The following is a 19409-nucleotide window of genomic DNA, read 5'->3' as shown; positions in this document are numbered from 1 at the left end:
AAGATATATTATATTTTAAAAAGATATATTATTAAAAATTTGGAATTATATAGGTCATGCTTAATGCAACATCAAATAGATAAACATAGAAAATGTATGAAAAATGCCTTTTATTTGAGAACTTAAATAAAAATTTACTTAATACTATAAATAAACATTACTCCTGAGCTATGAAAGGATTGGGTATTGCCTCCATGCCTTCCATAGGACATATTAAAACAACAGATGTACCACGACACACCACAAGTCCTAGTGCTCTGGTATCATCAAGTAATTTGTAGGGGTCATCAGGATCTGAAAATAAAAAGTGTGTTGTTAATTTTTTTGTATTTAAAAAGAGTAAATCTTTAATGGAAAAAAATAAAACACTTTGTAAGCTTATTGACTTTTAAGAGAGTTTGTAATACATTATTACATTTTAAACAAATATCTCACCTCACTTATAAAGTAGGTGTAAACTTATTGAGTAGATTAACTAAGAAGTTAAGAACATTTACATGATGAAATAATTATATTAAAGTAAGATACTGACACTATGTTTCCAATAACCCATCAACATGATATAAGTTATTCCAAGTAATATTAATGCATATTACTGCACTCACCTCTTAAGTATTCTGTAGTATTGTCTAACACTAGGTTCAATAATGGATCATAGCCTTTCAAGATTCCAGCTGCTTCTCTTCCCCCAGCAAATTTAACCCTAATGCTCTTCTCTAAATATTTACTTAAGTCTAAAATAGACTCTTTTCGACGCTTCTCCTTATTATCTCCAGCACCTTGTGGACCCTGAAGTAAATAATAAAAAATTAAACATATTTCAAAATTAGCAGAAACCTTTACAAGATGGTTTATACCTTAGTCTTTTCATTGCCATCCTTTGACGCCATATTAGTGTATAAAGTATCTAGCGTTAAATTTCTATTTGTCTTTTTAGAAAAACATAAACAAAATTTTAAGGTTATTATTTGGTTTACCGCAAATGCATCTTAGACTTGACAATTAACAGCATTTGACAACAAAGTCAAAGAACTTTCGTTATTTGAAGTTCTAAAAAAGTTTATTCTTAATTATATTATTTGATTTAAAAAAAACCATAAGGAAATAACAGTAACAGAATAAATGATATGAATTATGTGATCAAAATATGTTTATTGTGATGGATCCCTATTTGACAAAAGTTTTTCAATATTGTAATGTCAATTAATGAGTTATGAGATGTCAAGTAAAAGTAGACACCTCAAATCTGCTTTGATTCATAAAAAAACAGGATAAAACAATAACAACACAATTTTATAATGGTCCCAAAAATGTTACGTTATTAATTTGTCACCATAATTGGTAAAATATATTACTCGTTACTAGTGTTTGATACAGATATCATTTTGTACTAATCTACTACTTTTTACCGTTGTTAAAAATTCCGTATAAGGTGAAATTTTTTAAATGGCCTCCCTGTTAAAAGTAGTGGAACGTCGATTGTTCTAACAATTTCAATGCGCTCATCGGTAAGCTATATATTATCGCACGCGCCCGGGGAGTCGGTGATGTCGCACCCGGACTACACACAGGAGACACAGCACCATGCATGCCTTTTGGTGCTGGTCAGAGGTATTGGGGGTGTTCTCAAAAATTTTAATAAACTATGGGAGCGTATACAGAAAATAAACAACATCAAAGTTACAGGTATAAAAAATAATTGATCATACAACTTTTATTTTATGATACTGTGTTTTTGTTTTCAATTAATGTTTTGTTTGCCATTATATGCATTGTATACATTTCAGATTCAAATGGACAAGTGAGGGATATTTGGGTTAGATATGTGCGAGATTATCCAGTTGAAAACAATGATTGGGGTGATTTTCAAACTCATAGGTAAAATTTCATAGTTATACACAGAAATAACTTTTATGAAACTTTTATTTAATAAATAATATCAAATTTCAGACGTCTACTTGGACTGATATCAATAAGTAAATTTACAAACCAGGTTGAGCTAAATGAAGTATGCAGAGTTCATGAATCACTTAAAGTGAAATATACAAACACCTTATATGACTCCAGAGCTTTTATGTTTGGTCCTGGAAGTAATTTAAAAAAACCAGAACAAGAACCAGAAACATACAGTGTTGGTTTAGATGATGATAAAGTTGCCAAAGAAAAATTAACCTTCAGTGATAAGTGAGTGAGATATTGCTAAAGACATTAGACTGACCGACAAGGATTTTCCAGTTACATCCATAAAACATTAGAAACTAAATAATAATAAAACACTTGATAGTTAAAGCCTTGTCTTTCTGATCAAGTAACTGTTATTTAGGTTTTAAAATGTATAATAATAACAGTTAGTCTTATTGTAAAAACAGTTAAAATCTAATCTTTAAATTTTTTATTCAATTGTCTAAGTCTTGTATTAGCTGTTTTAATATATTGTGACAAATTACTATATAAAAAATTATAATTAAATAAAAACAATAATAATGTTATAAGATTATTTTATATTTTCAGAATCTCATTACCAAGTGAGCAAATAGATAGCTTATCATCAACAGACAGCTTTCCGAGATCTTCATCATCAGCCTCCTACTCTTTGCCAGAAGAAAACTTTACAACACCATCCAATTTTAAAACCCATGCTATGTTTTATGGGGAAAATGATCCAGTACTTGACTTGGAGCAACACGTTGCAGATTTGATTAATTCCTTGTTTTGGGTTGTTGAATCTAAGAGATTAGAAAGGTCTAAAGAGAAATTGGAAAAGGTGTCTTTATTATTAGCGCCATTTGAAAAGCGTGACTTTGTTGGTATGTTTATAATTTCTATCAGATATTTTATAATATGAATTACAGAAATATCCGTTTGGTTTGATTGTGCTATATACAATTTTTATAAATATTTATCATATTGTCAAACATCCGAGTTGACTTAAGCATGTGATCTTCATCTTATAGGATTTTCTGTCATCGCAGTAGATTCATTTTATTTCAATTTAAAGTTGGTAAACAAGTATATCAAGAACTTATTTCTTGCCTGCTTGACTTGCGAAGTGGTAGTAAATGTAAATTTACAATTAATTTAACTTCTTTTCTGACAGTCATAAGTGCACTTGTTTATCTAAATGCATAGTTATTTTGACTTTATTGGATTTTGACATAAATCATTCATACTCCAAAGCCCAGCCTCTAAAGCTCAGATTCTAGACCATCAATCACACTTAAATTTAATGCAAGAGCTGTCAAAGCATTTTTCTGTATGAAGCTCGACATATTTGACAGCTTTCACTATGAGATTACGACTTGAGATAAGATTTGATTATGAACCTAGGTCTCGATCTAATAAACGAAGACGATGCCATTCGTTTTATTAGAATGGCAACATCAAGCAATGCCATTCGTTTTATTAGAATGGTAACACCACGCACGGACGGACGTACGCACTGACTGTGTTTAAATATTAAGGCATAATGTTACGGTAATAACACCAATTTTGCAATTATTAATCGCGTTGAATCTGCGACAAATATGTTCTTTCAAAAATGATTGCCAAGAAAATTATAATGTTTTTATTTAACTCCATAACTAAATAGAAAAACCGGTATATTTCAGGTCTCGATATGGAATCACGCAATAATAAAAAGAGATGTATGGGGAGGGTGACAAAAAACCTTGCAGATTTGACCCTACAAGCTGGTCTTGTGGGAGAGTCATTGACTTTATACCATTCCTCAGCTGAAATTCTGAAATCAGTTAATGACTGGCTATGGCTTGCCGCTGCCAAAGAAGGTACTTTTACTATACATTAAAACGACATTCGTTACACATTAGAAAATGATAAATGTTACATGAAATATTCTGAAAGAAAAACTGTGAAATTCAAGGAGGATTTTTCAAAAGTATTAAAAGTTAATAAAATCGATTTTAGTAAATAAAAAAAAAATTTTTTTTTTTATTTGATGTCACTTATAATCTCCAAAGTATAAAAGCAATTTTTGCGTCCGATTGGTCTAGTAGACATTTTGCATACTCTGTGAAAAAAAAAAATAAGCCATAAGCCTATTGTCTATTACAGGTCACTGCGCTGCCTCTGCAATTCTGATTTATCCAAACCTTCGAAACTCAACACCGTTACAACGCAACGCAAGTCTTCAAGAAAACTCTCCACTCAAATTAAAATCGCTCTCACTCTACCAACCAAGCGATCCGTTTAGAAAATTCAAACCAAATTCCCCGCTCAAAGTATCCAGTCCGGTCAATCCACCGAGCGAGCTGACTCCGTCGTCATCGGACAGCATGGAGACATCATCGCGGCAGTCGGAATCGGAGAATGCTGATACCGAGTCTCTGTCCAGCGACATTGAATATCAGAGCCAACGATCTTACCTCACACCGGACTTGCCTTCGATACCAAGACAGCCTCATTTACAAAGCCAGCACCTTCTGAGCGGGGAAGATATAGCAGAGAGATATCGTAAAGCAATAATCCACTACAGTAAATATCAAAACGCTGGTATCATTGAGACGGAAGCATGCTTCAAAGCTGCCAGAATAGCGGTGGAACAGAATAATAGTCTGATCGCGTCTGGGTTTCTGCAAAATGTCATGTTCATTAATTTGACGTTGAGTGAACAGGAGAAGATACAGCGATTTGACACATTGGCCGAGCTTTACAAGGAAATTGGTAAGTTTATTATCGTCTGTATTATTTCCATGCGTTATATTTTCAGACGGTTTTTAACTTCTTGTGTTAAAATGTTAAATTAAAAAAAGCAATCCAATTTTATTAAATGTATCATTAAGAGGACCGAAAATTAAAAACACAATAATTTAATTCAATTCACTCCTTTAAAATATATTTCGTTTCTTTTTTTCAATTCTGTTTATGTTTGGAAAGGGTCTGATGTATTTTAGCTATACTGTGACCATTTTAACGTTTCATATAAACGACTACTACCATTTAAAACTGTAAAAGTCTGTTTGGTTTTATTCTGGATAAATCAATTTGAATAACATCAAAGGCGTCATAATGACATTGTTTAAAAACGTAATTCGAAATTCCAATTCACTAAGAAAATATATAACAATTTGATGAATAATCAAAGAGATATTCCAATTTTAACGTATGTGACAACGAACACGTGTACGTACTTGCGTACACTTACAAATATTAGGTAGATCTATTCGCTAAAACGTTAACAGGCATTTTTAAGCTTTGCCAACGATCAATTTGCACTCCGAACTAAAGGGGTTTGGTATTAGGTATACAGTACTTCGAAATATACAGTTTCATGATTAATTTATTCCAGGTTTTCTTCGCAAGGCGGCGTTTTGCCAACGATTAGCGGCAACTCGTCACGTGAGCGCTAATAACCCAAACCCGGATTGGAGACGCTGCTACTACCTCATGCTGCACAGTTTCCCTGGACATCGACTTAGCCTGGATCCCGGTTATGCTGTGCAGCATCAAGTTGGTATGTTAACGATATTATAATGTCTATTGGCTTAGTTCGAATATTCCTTCAGTTTTAGATTACAATATTTAATGAGTAAAATTATTTGACTACAAATTTACTTTTCATTCATTATTTCTCTGTTAATTAATTTTGTACTTTGTGCTTTGTATATTATAATCTTAATATAATTATATATTACCAGTGTCTAAGTAAAACTCGACTCGAAGGAACCAAGACTCGAATATATCAAATCGTTTTGGACATAAGTATAAACTTAGCTTGTAAAATAGAAAACCTTCCCGTAGGCTGGCCCGTTCTTCAAATCCAGTTATTGCAAGAAGTAGTGGTAGCAGCGAAACGTATGGTGCACCCAGCACTTGCGACACGGCATATGACGTTCCTGCTGCAGGCCATGTGGCCGCATCTCGGGAAACACGAGCAGAGAGATCTCGCTATACAGCTTCAGGTATTTAATATAAATGCGAAAGTTTTATTTAAACAACGCAACTGTACAATGTTTCTGAAAAAAAAAAATTTTATAACATACGGGCTCGAGGCTCACCTGGTGTTTAGTTATATCTTCGCACATAGACACTCACATTGCCAAAGGGATCGCAAGTGCGTTTCCGCCTTTTAAGTTTTAAATGAAATGAATTCGAATTGGATCCTTGAAGAAAAGAGCGTACCAGCTCTTAAATTGGGAGTGTATGTATCACTTAACATCTGGTGAGTCTACTGCCAGTTTTTATAAAAAAAATAGTTTGATGTAAGGATAGAAATTAAATAATATGTGTTTATATAAAAACTGCTAAACGCACGACCGCTTTTTGTGGTTGAAACTGTATCAAATATATTTGTAACTTTACCGATAGAGAGTTTTGATGACGTAGCGGCACGCAAAAAATTCTACAGACCAGAATCTGATGACATGTCAGGTCTATGGATTATTTAGAAATAATTATCGGTTTCTATACAAAAAAAGACTAATAAAAACATCGGGAAATACTTTTTTCAAACACTTACCAGCCAGCTTACTCTACCAACTTCAATATCTTGCATTCTTAATTTTGCGTACTACGCAATTCCAAAATTTGACAGCGGCGCTACTGCACACACACTGACAGATGGAACTAATCTTCTAAAACGTCATAAGCGTTAATTGTTGAAGTGCAACTTCTTTATCAGCGTTGGAAAACATTTACTGTCACATTTTTCGGTTACGAGTCATCTTTTCTTGTCCCTACCACGGTCGATTCGAAGAGAATCGAATAATAACGATTACAATCGTAGTAATAATTAAATTACAATTATTGAAATTCTGTAATAATCTTAGTCGTAATACGGTAAAATTAATTAATTGTATTCATGTCTATGATAATAAAAGCCTTTTGTTAAAGTTAATCTTATTTAACTAATTTCTATAAAGTTGCATATAGTAGATCATTTTTCGATAAATAAGGTTATAAAGAAGTTTCACTTCTTACGTATGTACACTAGAACACGCACACATGTCTATCTTCATTTCTGGTACAACGTTCTTACGTGTCGTTCATTGAAATTGTTAAAACAAACTAGAACAAATCTTGCCATGTTAAAGTAATTCCTATATTATTTTCATAATTTCAGGCACTTTCCGCCCAATGCGAGGGTGGACCCGTTCCGTTGGTACTAGAGACCGGCGAAGTCATACCACCAGCAAATCTGACCCACGTGCCCCATTGTTCCCATTTCACGCCGCGGCCATTACCACCTCCTCGCATGCCACATCTCATCAAATCTAAGCCCCAACAGGGACCTTTTATATTCACACCGATACATTTTGGAAGCTTGGAGCGGACTAAGAAGGATGAGGGGAAGATGGGTAAGTGAATTTATTCCGCTATATATTTCATCTAAAGTTATGTAAGTAGAAAATTTTTTGGTCCTTCCATGGCTTTGTCCGGAAAAATATATAATATATAATATTTTTCCGGACCTTCATGAAACCTCACTGTATGATCGGAGAACTTTAACTGTTGGTACCTTCTTATATAAACTGCTAAATAATCATATACAGAGCAGTGACCTCTTACAAGATATTAAAATTGTCGTCCCGTACTCATTCCCTAGGTCTAAAATCAGAAATATCTTCCAAATTCTTCCTACAAAAACCAACCTAGGAGTCCAAGCACCTCTCTTTCGACTTATTCGTGATTTTAACGGAATGAATAGTGCTTATCTGGAGCTGGATATATATAGATATAGTGGGCTGATCGGTTTTAGAGAAAGCATAGTTAGGTGCCTATCTCGAACCTAATTCGCTGTTTTTAGCTGATGATTTTTTTTTATAAAAATACAAGACATATAGTTTTAATTGTATTTTTGAAACACTTATGTTTATTTCAATTGTCATACATTTTAGAAAAGATTTTATAAAATATGAAGTAGATTAAGTGCGATGTATGATGTGGTAAACATTAATAAATAAACCTCACTTGATAAATTGGTCTTATACTGTTTTTGAAGGGAAGCTCCTTTAGAATCGTTGTTATTTCAAATACGACAGTGAAAAGAGACAGACACATGAATTCATAAGATTTAACGTGGGAGTAAATGAGATAGGAAGCATTATACAGTGTATAAATTTTTAATTAGCGTGTATTTGATCATTTTCGGAATTAAAAAAACATCGATGTGGATTAAATTCAATAAGTATGCCGATAAGTTCTATTATATAATTAGTTTAAATTTATCATTTTTATTTACGTATCATTAATTATAGAAACTTTTTGAAGTGAAAACTTCTTTCTACACTTAATTAAAAATTTACTTAATTTTCACTTTCTACTGTCGCTTTTTCATTTCATCGAATACCAAACTTTCATTATTTTTATTTTAAGTAAAGTCTAATTCTTCAGTTAGATAGGCTAATTTACATATTATTAATTATAAAAACTTTTTGAAGGTTTCACTTCTACCACGTGTGAATTGCACACAAGTTTTTTTTATGTAAACTTATGTCATATGGATTTCACCTGGAGGCTCACCTGATGTTATGTTATACCGCCGCCCATGGACACTCAATGCCAGAGGGTTCGCGAGTGCGTTGCCGACCTTTATAAAATATATTAATCAGTGGCGCTACAGCCTTTTCAGGTCTGGGCCTAGGATTTCTGTATCTGTTTGATAATTTATTATTCTATCAGCCTTTCAGATCAGTCTTTTCGAATTCCCTTACGATGGAAGCGATTTGATCACGGTATTTTCCTTCGCCGTTCGAATGTTAAATGTGCACATAGAAAGAAAGTCCATTGGAGCACTGCCGGGATTGAACCTAGGACCTTTAGGATAAAAGTCAAACGCTGAAGTCACTAGGCAAACACAGCTCTGAAATACAGTACTCATCATAACTTACAAGTTACACTCGATCCTTTATCCACATATGTGTCCAGTTTGTTGCCATCAAACATCCGTTCTATCTATATCTCATAAAAATCCAGTGCAAAGCTATCTTGTCTTCGCCTCAAACTGATGTTACTTTGATCATTTTTTTATATTAAAAGCTTGTAGATGATGCCGGCTTCCATCGCCGTATGAACAGGTGATAATGCGCACCACGAGCTCCAAGTTTATATATGATACACTAATTTTTATAATTAGATCGAACGAATTTCGGTTACAGCTTTTATTACTGTGAAACTTTACAGAGTACCTCTGGGTTGAGGACGACATATGCGAGGTCCAAATGAAACTAACAAACCCACTACCATTTGAGTTAAAAGTGTCAAATATGCGTCTGTTGACCTCTGGTGTGGTATTCGAGTCGATCCCGGAGACGATCATACTACCACCAGACTCCCCAACGACAGTCAATCTCCACGGCACCCCAAAAGAGGTGGGGGAGTTACAAATTCTGGGATATTCCACCCATACATTGGGAGTGAAATCTAATTGCCGGCTTAAGAATATGCCTTTACCGAATAAATTTCCGTCGTCATTTAGCCTCGATGTTATCCCAAAATTGCCGACAATCACAATTGAGACTGAACTCATCTCGGGAATTGAGTCATGCGGGAGTGTCACCAATTTATCGTTGTACAATGGAGAGAGCACGGAATGCACCATCAAAATAACTAACACGAGCAGTGTCCCGATTGAGTACTTGGATATTTCTCTTCAGGTTTGTTTGATTTTAAAATAATTAAACATAAAATTAGTTACTAGGTTAACTGTTCTATTTTGTCTATATTATAATCTTATCATTTGACAGGATACCAGGCCATAAACTTAATAAAAAAGAAATCATTTGACAGATGGATGTGTAATTTTGTTTTATTGAAAAAAGTACTTTAAATCAATTTTGTGTATCTAAATATTTTAAGTCTAAGCGAAAACTATTTATTCTGTAATCCATCTGTTTAAATTCAATATTTACCGTTAGTTAACTTAAATTTGTGTGAATTTTAACAGGAACTTAGTATGAAACGTAACTGATCACAAAGTTTTCATTGATCACATTTTAAATTATGCCGACACTTTTTCTATTGATGATAAATATTTTTTAGTCAAATATGGACAGTCAATTACAGTCAAAAGTATTCCAATGGTCAAACGATGATGTCCAATCCCAATTGCCGATAAAACCCAACGCAGTCGCCACAATTATGATGAAATTGTACGGAGAAGCAGACTTTTTGGATTTAGGTGGCTGTGATTTATTCCCCAATAGTTTGACGTCAAACTATCCATCGAGAGTTGGATCTCCTGTTCCACATGCTTCGCTTCCAACTCAAAGTTCAAATCAACAGAATAGTTTGAGTAGTGGCCTCATTAATAGGACTTCGGGAAGTTTTAGGTAAGTTTATGTATCTACGTTCATATGTATACATATTACATACCTCACTGATTGTTATCCGGCTCGAAGGACCATTAACGTCAGCCAGGCGCGAGTTTGTACGTATCTATGATATAATATAAATGAGACACGCTAAATTATTATGTAAATAATATGATTTCATGAAATCTGTAATTAATTGATTTGTTACGCGTTGTCATAGCAACGAAATTTTATTATTAGTTAAGATTCAGAAATGATTTTTTCTATGACTGCCGTAAGTCAAAGTCCACATAAATTTTTGACGTCCTGGAGTCAGTCAGACTTAAAATCAAAATTCGGTAAATACTGATATATTTTAATACGAGGTAGCATTGGGAAAACGTATATTTTTATATAATACTAGCTGGCCCCGCGAACTTCGTTTCTCCTTAATTTGGTTTTAGTTAGCCTTAATACCGTGACACGAAAGAATAATTTCACTGTGTTATCGTCACTATGATTTGAATTTGATTACACCTCGGTCTAAGTAACACGTGGTTGGCTATGCTAACACCAACAATTTAAAAAGTAGCAGTAATTGAATTTCGCGGTATTTAGTTTACTACAAAATAAATTTAATTTATACTTTAGCCTCAATAACACGTGGTAATCATGATATTGAATTGTAGCTTATATGACACGTTTGTCGGTTTACCATAGCAGTGCCATCTATTGATTACTTACTCAATCCAGTCGAAAAGTATCGACATCTTTTAGAATATTTTGGAGTTGACAGATAATTGTGACTGTCACTTAATTATAGACAAATAATTTGCAATAAAATAAAATTGCGGCTATAATTAAAGATCTAAGCTATCCTACCTCTTAAGTTGCTCTTAAGTTGCTAAGTTGCTGCTCACGGTGTGCCAATTTAATTTAAAATCGGTTAAGTACTTTAGGAGTCCATCGCGGACAAACATCGTGACAGGAGATTTATATATAGTGGATGGGGAACGAAACACAGATGTTATATGTATAAAATATGTCTAAAATGTGTAAAATATATTTCAGATCAACAAATTCCCAAACAACTAGTTGGTCTGCGCCTTTGTCAGTGATGCCTCCTTCGCGGGGACGACAAATTGAAACACAGGTATTACAGATATCATACTCTGTTGAATACATACATTGTTGAAATAGATAATGTAGAGATCCGTTTAATATCATAAACAGTGAAAAAAACTACAAAAAAGCATTAAAATTGCCAAATTAGATTAAAATCGTTAAATTAGTTGGCGATCAATCAGTATAAACGACAGTAAATAATAAAAATGTGTGCGTTGAACCGACAAACGTAAACATATATAATATTTCAATATTAAATAGTTCAACTAACTTTAGTTTGTTTAACTTGAGATAACTTAAATTTTAAGTATATTAATATAATTATCCTTGTTCTATAAAAATATAAGTTATTTATTGTTTATATAATATATTTTATACTTAGTTACAATTCTTAAATAAATTTTTTTCATTAGAATTATGCTGACAAATGTCTAACGCACACTAAACACTGAGTAAGGGGGAAAGCGTCTGTCCGAAATACCACTAGCGCTGCGGGTAGCTAGGCAGTGTAGCGTCGTAACGCGTTACGTAACGAAGCGTTTTTTTTTAGAACTGGAGTCAAACCGGCAGTTGGCTCACCTGATGTTAAGTGATACCGCCGCCCATGGACACTCAAAGCACTTTTTAAGCTCTAAGTACCAAAGAAATCTCGTTCGAAGTAAAATATTTATGTCGTATCTTTGCATCTTCCGCATTTACCATAGAGCGTACCAAATCTTAAAAGGACGACAACGCACTCGCAGACCTTCTGCCATTATAAGTCAGTATCACTTTAGGTGAGCCGCCGGCCTGTTTGCCTTATTCTATAAAAATATGTGAAACATTTATTTGCGTATAGAAATTACTGGATATTTTACTAAAAGTCCCCAAATTGGCCAATATTTTGTCCTTATCTCTCTCGCTTTAGAAAATGTAACAAAACATCCTTATTATTAGAATTACGGGACCTCTCTATTTCATCAAAGATTTGTTGCACGTTTAGCTAAAGTAGTTTCGTCTCTTTCCCTCATACTGTGTTTACGCTGTGATAGAGACGTATAGATATAACGGTGCAATTAGCCTGATTTAGTTTTAGTTTTCAAAGGCATATATATTTTACAGATATTACTCAGATACGCGGGAGGCGTTGGAACGGAATATTGTCGTCAATCGACGTTACAAGTCAACTTAGAACTATTGCCTAGCGTGTCTATAACGCATTGGGACGTCCTACCCGCAGAAATGTTAGTTTTTGATAGATTTGATTTCTAGGAAAAATGTGTGGAAAAGGTTGAGTTTAATTAGGGAAAATGATCTGGGGCCAAAAATTTTCTTATTTTGTGCGCATTTCTGCACCCATTAACTTTTGTGTATGAAATGTAATATATAAAAATTATGGGGCTTGTATTTTGGCGTTACAAAAGAATTCAAAATCTTTTTAAGAAATTTACAATGTAATAATTATTTTACATAATAAACAACAATATCTTTTACATTTATTAAAGTTAGTAGTAGTAAGTAGTTCTAAATGCGACTAAAATTGTGAAAAATATTTTGATATATTCTAGACCCAGTCAGCTCTACTTAGTACTGGATGTAACAAATTTGACCTCTGAGGAATTGGATTTACAGTATACAGATAATAAAAATATACTGATCGAAGGCAAGGAGTCGTGTAGAGTACCAGTGCCCTTGGATCGGTGTCCTTTCAATGTCACAACTAAGACTAATGACGGTATTTTTTTTCAACTACCCTCAATCTAGACAACAAAATATAATTTTGTTACACTCATAGCAATGATTTTAGTTATTTAAAGTTAGTTCCGAATTAAATCCATTAGACAAAATATGTTGTATACTGTATACTTTCGGTACGGTTCAATAACTTTCTGTACTTGGTGATGAAATAATGTAGAACTGATTGCCACAGATACTATAATTATAATTGCAGATACAATAGATACAAAATCTATAAGTACGAGCTGTTCAAATAGCCTCGAACTAATGTGTTCAGATCATATTACTAACAAAGTGGATCTTAGGTGGAAATTAGTTCATTCCAATATAAATGGGAAAGCCTCAGTAAAAGGTATAACGTTATCCCAAGCTATGATGGATATTGTAAGGATGTCACCGCTGAACTGGGGTAAGAAAACACTCAAACGCAATAAAATATTAGTTTCACAATAAACCGTAATAAGTTCTGGGAACTCCTCAAACGAATAAACGTATCGCATAAGTTTTCTTAAGTGTTAAAGACCATAGAGTACAAATGGTTTGAATTTTTGACACACAACTTTTTAATTTCCTTCCAATGTTACTGCATTGTTGTACTTATATACGACTAATGTGCTAATTCTCTAATTCTAGTCCTTCGAGCCGGATTCGATTGTGTTATCTTTATATATATAATCTGTTTTTAATTAATTTCTTAAATGGCTGACCGTTGAAAACATCATCGAAACGATGATATTTTTACTAATGGATTCGAGAATGTATTTAATTTCCAATTGGATGATTTTTTTAATATTTGTATTGTAAATCATATCTGGTTGGGTCCGCTAGTATTACAGTTTCTTGTCTTTTTAGAAGTGAGCATAAACAATCAATGCATAAAGCCCCAAGAGGAATATAGTTGTAACGCTGGCGAATGTTTGTCTCTGGGCGTTTGTATAGGAAACCATTTGTCACGGCCCCTTCACAAACTTTGCTTGTCTGTGCAATTCTATCAAGATTATAACAATGGTGTTATGAATTACAAATTGGATAATTCAGTTGCTACTGCTGGAAATAATAAGTAAGTGAATATTACGTAAATACACGTTCTTTTCTTACCTTCGTTTTTTTGAACATTTACTGACTCATGAATGATTGACTATTGGGGATAATTTTCACCCCTTTGTGCTAAAGAGAACCAGTTTGAGTTATAATTATATTAAGCTTTTTTCGAATTGAGTCAAAAATTCAACATCAAAATTTTTTCTACAAAAAAAAACCCTTTTCTCATTTATCACTAGTTATGGAATAGTTTTAGGAAGTGTTTTTCTGTTTCATTTTCTTTGAAATAAGTAGGCACTTAACAACACTTGAAACAACTAGGCAGTTGTTATGCATTATTAGAGAGCTTTTTTTAATAAAGTATCAAACATTTTTTTAAATTCGTATACACGACCACGGATTGAAAAGTTGTAAGAAAAACCGTCACTAACTCTATTTCAATATCATTTTTTTTACAGAATTGTGTTATCAACGTTGGAAGAAACAGCAAAAGCCTATCACGAGTGTACAGTAGTCTTTCTGACTCCTGGCGAATTTAAAATCGACATACAATGTTCGACGACAGAACCTTTGACAGATGACCCAAATATCAAAGATATGTCAATTCACCAATGTGCAGGCGAAATAAGTCATGTCTGGAGATTTATACCACCTGTAGCTATAAGTGTTACAGATTAGTTAAAGCTAAATGTTATTTATTCATATTAAAATTTGTTTATATTGGAAAGTGTTTAATATTCTTATATTGTTTCACTACAATGCAAATTATATATCTATACATATTAAAATCAGTAGAAACTGCTCATGTACATTTTATAATATTAAATTTTAGTAGTTTTTATGTAAAGTGAAATAGTCTAGAATTAAGTAAATAAATGAGGCGTTATTATAATACCAGTTAAAGAAGTTTTAATTTAACAAACATTTTTTATCACAATATATGTGATGTACTATTTATGTATGGGTGGGCAAATAGGTGCAAAATATAGATTTCTTATCTATGGCCATTGTAGGGCTAAGTTTGTATTTCGTTAATTATTATACTTATTATGTTCGTTATAGTCTGTTGACCAAGTAATGTTTTTTAAATGTCTAAATATAATGTTACACTGTAGTCTGTGCTTAGTTATGTTTACTACTTACTAATAAGTAAATTGTGGAATTAGTTATCCAGGTATCATTTTCCTGGCTTTCCGTTTTAATTTGAATTAAAAGCTTATTTTAATTATTATTCATAAAGATGACGAGTACGCAGTGCGCCGTCCAAAGCTGTAAAATATCAGTTTTTAACAAACCTCCCGGGGTTACATTCCATCCGTAAGTAACTAAAATATTTGGTTGGTCATAAAGTTAGAAACGTTGCTAGATTAAGGTACTATCGTTTCAGATGTCCAACTTCTTCCGAAATCCGTAATAGATGGCTTAACGCATTGAAACATAAGTGTATCCAGTTAGATTGGAGTAAAAGCAGAATCTGCTCCAAACATTTTGAAACTAAGTATTTTGATTCCTCACGCAAACTTAGACCAAATGCAGTCCCAACAATATTCTCGTCGAACATAAAACAACCCATTCATAAAGTAAGTAAATTACAATTAAACACACTAGCAACAAATGAAAATGTGTAATCCAACATTATGTTATACCTAGTGCACAACTGTATCAAAACGGCACTTTCTTGTTTTATGACTGTACTTCAATGTGAGAAATCCAACTTACAATCAGAATACAAAAAAAATCAAAGTAGACTACTTATGAAAAAAAATATTCTATCAATGATTATTTGTGCTAAGCATTGTAATTAATATTAATTTGATAACATAATAATATATTTTAATAATGTGATGATGTAGTGAGAAAGAAACATAAGAATAATGATATGATTCATAGTATAATTTATATGTAATTTCTTATAAAAACTACCTTTTAAGACAAATTTTCATGCCATTATTTTTGGCAGAACATGCAGTTTAGATTGTGCCACGATAACAACAATATAAAGGACCCAACCTTCATATTTGTTATTGTGTGTATGACCTTATAATGTCATATGTATACATACAGTGCCTACTTAAATAGTATAGGATGATGAAATTTTCACATAATCCCATATTTAAGTGTAGTATCTGTAACCTTAAAAGTTTGATTTTAAATATAGAATTGTTAAAGTAGTTATTATATTTTAGGTCTTTTCTCCTAAGAGTAGAATTGAAAGGCTGCTAGGCAAAAAGTCTCAGACTGAAATATTGCAAGACATACAGAGTTCCATGAAAAAGTTGAGGGAGCCATCAAATTTGGATAATATCATTAATGACCAAGTAAAATTTAGAGGTGAAGTTTCCAACGAAGCTCAGTTGTGGCTTATTGTTAAGAAACAAGAACACTTAAATAAAAGATTACAAGCAATTAATTTACAAAATATGAAACAGATTGAACTTTTGCAAAACAGTGTACAGCAATATAAGAAGAGAAGCACTGATTCTAACTCTGAAACACACAAATATATTGTAAAGTGCTTACAGGAGAAACTTTCAACTCTTGAAGAACAGATAGAAATCTTAACAGCTATTGAATCAAGATAAGCCATAATGCAATAAGTATTACAAAATAAAATTAATAATACTTAATAAAATCTTTATTTTAATTTACTGCTAATTAAATTTTATTTTCTAAAATCTCAACACATACAAAAATAAATAATTAGTCACATGATTACTAACTCAAACAATAAAATATCAGTCTAAATTTATTTTCTCCTTAATTGCTTTTCTAAAATTTCTCTTAGTTTGCTTTTTTTATTCGTCTTATCTGATAAAGGTCTGCCTAGTGGTATTAACTCCATCTGTTGCAACCTTCGTCTAAATTTCTGGTAAAATTCCAGGACATTAGTGTCTGCCCAGACATGTCGGGAATCAAAATCAAGAACTCTTAATGTATCTAAACTTTGTGCTCTACTTAAGGCGACATAAGCTTGACCAGCTTCAAAAATCTTTGACAATGACATCTCGACACAATCTAAAGTAAGGCCTTGAGACTTATGTATAGAAAATGCCCAAGCTAAATTTAATGGAACTTGTTTTCTACAGTATAAAGACCCATTTGAATTTTTTACATACCAACGTTCTGTACGGGCTGTGTATTCCTTTTTATTTTTGAATCTTACAACAGGTAATCCCTCATCAAATCTAACTACCACACCCCTTGCACCATTTACTAATCCAGAATTAACATTAATGTTTTTTAATAACATGACTTGAGCTCCTATTTTCAAAACTAATTTTGCAGGTGCAATAGTCTGCATATCGAGTAAAGAACTAGCATTGTCACTATCTTGAGCTGAATATATCTTCTCTTCACCATCTAAGTCACGTAATTTGGAATTGTTAATCATTTTTGAATCATTGGTATGTGAACAAAGTCGAGTAGCTAGGATTCCATCACTCTCAATTTTTTGAGTTGCTGTTTTAACTAGGCGTTGACTTATTTCATTTGTTACACGACCTATTCTTATACTATTTAGTATTGTTATAAACTCTTTATCAGTCTGTCTGTGAACTTCTTTTAATTCAAAACATAAGTCTATACATTTTTCCCAACATGTAGTTTGAAAACAAAATCTCTTTGCAGTCTTACTTTTGTCAACTACAGGTGGTAACTGAAGAAAGTCTCCACATAAAATTAATTGGATGCCTCCAAATGGCTTATCATTCTTGCGAACATATCTTGCCACTGCTTCCAGTTTCTAAAATAGAAATGAAAAATTTAGTATTCACATTATTTAAACAATCAAGATAAATAAAAGAATAATAAATAAAATGTTATAATATGATCTACATTAATTCAACACTATACCTCAAAGTATGTTCCATCTACCATTGAAATTTCATCGATAATAAGATGTTTGCACTTCCTCCACTTCTGTGCTACAAGTGGTAGTTTCAGTGCTTTATCACACAAGGTTTCAAGTGATCCACTGCCATCACCTATTCCAGCAAATGCATGTAGAGTAGTACCACCTTAAAACAGAAAACTCTATACACTAAAACTATTTATAATATATGTATGCAAACATGTACTTAATTAATTTAATTTATTACATGTTTTAATTCATTAAATTGTCAGTATATCATACTACCAAAATAATAATCAACAGAAATTCATCAATGGTTATAATACCTACCTATATGACAAGCTGCAACTCCGGTAGATGCAGTTGGCATAGTTACATCAGGAGGCAATGCAGCAACTATTCTCTTTAATAAATAACTCTTTCCAGTTCCAGCAGAACCCGTAAAAAAAATGTTTTTTCCACTAAGGCAAGCCTCCAAGACTCTTTGTTGTTCAGGATTTAAGTTACTTCCAGTAGTTAATGGAGATGGAGAATACAACTTTTTTGGTGCTGGACCTCTACATACATCTTCATTTTTTCGCTTTTTAGATGGTGGAGAAGGAGTTGTTATGGTTGCTTTACTAATTTTACTTTTGGCATTACATAGATCAGCAACTGTGACTGGACTTATCTCTTCAAATGCTTGTGACCTACCACTTAATAACTTAGCTCGCACTGTCTGTTTCGAAGGTGTGGTATTCAAAGTTTTTTCTCTATCTCCAGTCATTTTTACAAATATAGTCCTTAGAAACGAAACAAGGTTTGTTGGGGGTGCATTAGAAATAAACACAGTACACCCAGATTCTTGAAATTTTATGCTTGCTTTACCTTCTGCCATAAATTTCTTAAATACATTTATTCCTTTTAAAGGTAACCTGGTCACAGCATTCTTATCACCGCTTACTTCCATAAACATTTCCCTAAATTCATTCCTTATTATTCGCAACGATGCTGACTTTAGTGTTATTTTTCTAATAATGGAGCCTTGAGGAGTCATCCATTCAACAGTTGCCGCACATGCTAAAAAGGTATCACCAGACTCCATGGCTAGTATAAACTGTGACTTAATTAGCCGAAAAATTCATATAAATATCTTTAGTCGTTCATTTCTGTTACAAATTAAGATAATTCGCAGCTTTAAAATGTAAATAGAAATTATCGCGCCGAAAGCAGCGACTGATCCAGAATGACATTGACACGTAGAATTAGAGTCTACGACAGTTTGATTATATACCATAGAATACATTATTTCGGGGTCGGGACGTAACGACTCCATCGCCTTTTATAACTTTGCCTTGCAAGGTACTGTCCCTAAAGTCTTAACCTAATTAAATATGACATTCATAAGTCGAGAGGGCCTGATGGCATCCTTCGAGTTTCGTCCAATAGCC

General features: G+C 32.9%; 3 protein-coding genes across 3 annotated transcripts; 1 reads left to right on the top strand and 2 right to left on the bottom strand.

Annotated features, from left to right (window-relative positions):
• Nucleotides 1-90: 90 nt before the first annotated feature.
• Nucleotides 91-1012, bottom strand: LOC123713001 (U6 snRNA-associated Sm-like protein LSm7). The gene is made up of 3 exons (XM_045666454.1): nt 858-1012; nt 606-789; nt 91-294 (listed from the first exon to the last, which is right to left on the bottom strand). Exons 1-3 carry the CDS (start codon nt 888-890, stop codon nt 158-160), a joined length of 354 nt encoding a protein of 117 aa, XP_045522410.1. The 5' UTR covers nt 891-1012; the 3' UTR covers nt 91-157.
• A 164-nt stretch (nt 1013-1176) lies between these two features.
• Nucleotides 1177-14900, top strand: LOC123713000 (protein brunelleschi). The gene is made up of 17 exons (XM_045666453.1): nt 1177-1686; nt 1788-1878; nt 1951-2184; nt 2512-2807; nt 3609-3785; nt 4072-4680; nt 5306-5470; nt 5758-5918; nt 7079-7313; nt 9139-9611; nt 9997-10286; nt 11319-11400; nt 12474-12595; nt 12920-13086; nt 13303-13497; nt 13941-14148; nt 14588-14900. The coding sequence occupies exons 1-17, from the start codon at nt 1497-1499 to the stop codon at nt 14805-14807; spliced, it is 3915 nt and encodes a 1304-aa protein (XP_045522409.1). The 5' UTR covers nt 1177-1496; the 3' UTR covers nt 14808-14900.
• A 1940-nt stretch (nt 14901-16840) lies between these two features.
• Nucleotides 16841-19187, bottom strand: LOC123713760 (ATP-dependent DNA helicase PIF1). The gene is made up of 3 exons (XM_045667591.1): nt 18310-19187; nt 17982-18145; nt 16841-17871 (listed from the first exon to the last, which is right to left on the bottom strand). The coding sequence occupies exons 1-3, from the start codon at nt 19061-19063 to the stop codon at nt 16876-16878; spliced, it is 1914 nt and encodes a 637-aa protein (XP_045523547.1). The 5' UTR covers nt 19064-19187; the 3' UTR covers nt 16841-16875.
• Between the last annotated feature and the right edge of the window lie 222 nt (nt 19188-19409).

This window comes from Pieris brassicae, chromosome 8 (assembly GCF_905147105.1).
Source record: "Pieris brassicae chromosome 8, ilPieBrab1.1, whole genome shotgun sequence".
In the NCBI taxonomy this organism is placed as follows: domain Eukaryota; kingdom Metazoa; phylum Arthropoda; class Insecta; order Lepidoptera; family Pieridae; genus Pieris; species Pieris brassicae.
The sequence above is the reverse complement of the archived record's forward strand: the minus strand, read 5'-3'. Positions and strand labels throughout refer to the sequence as shown.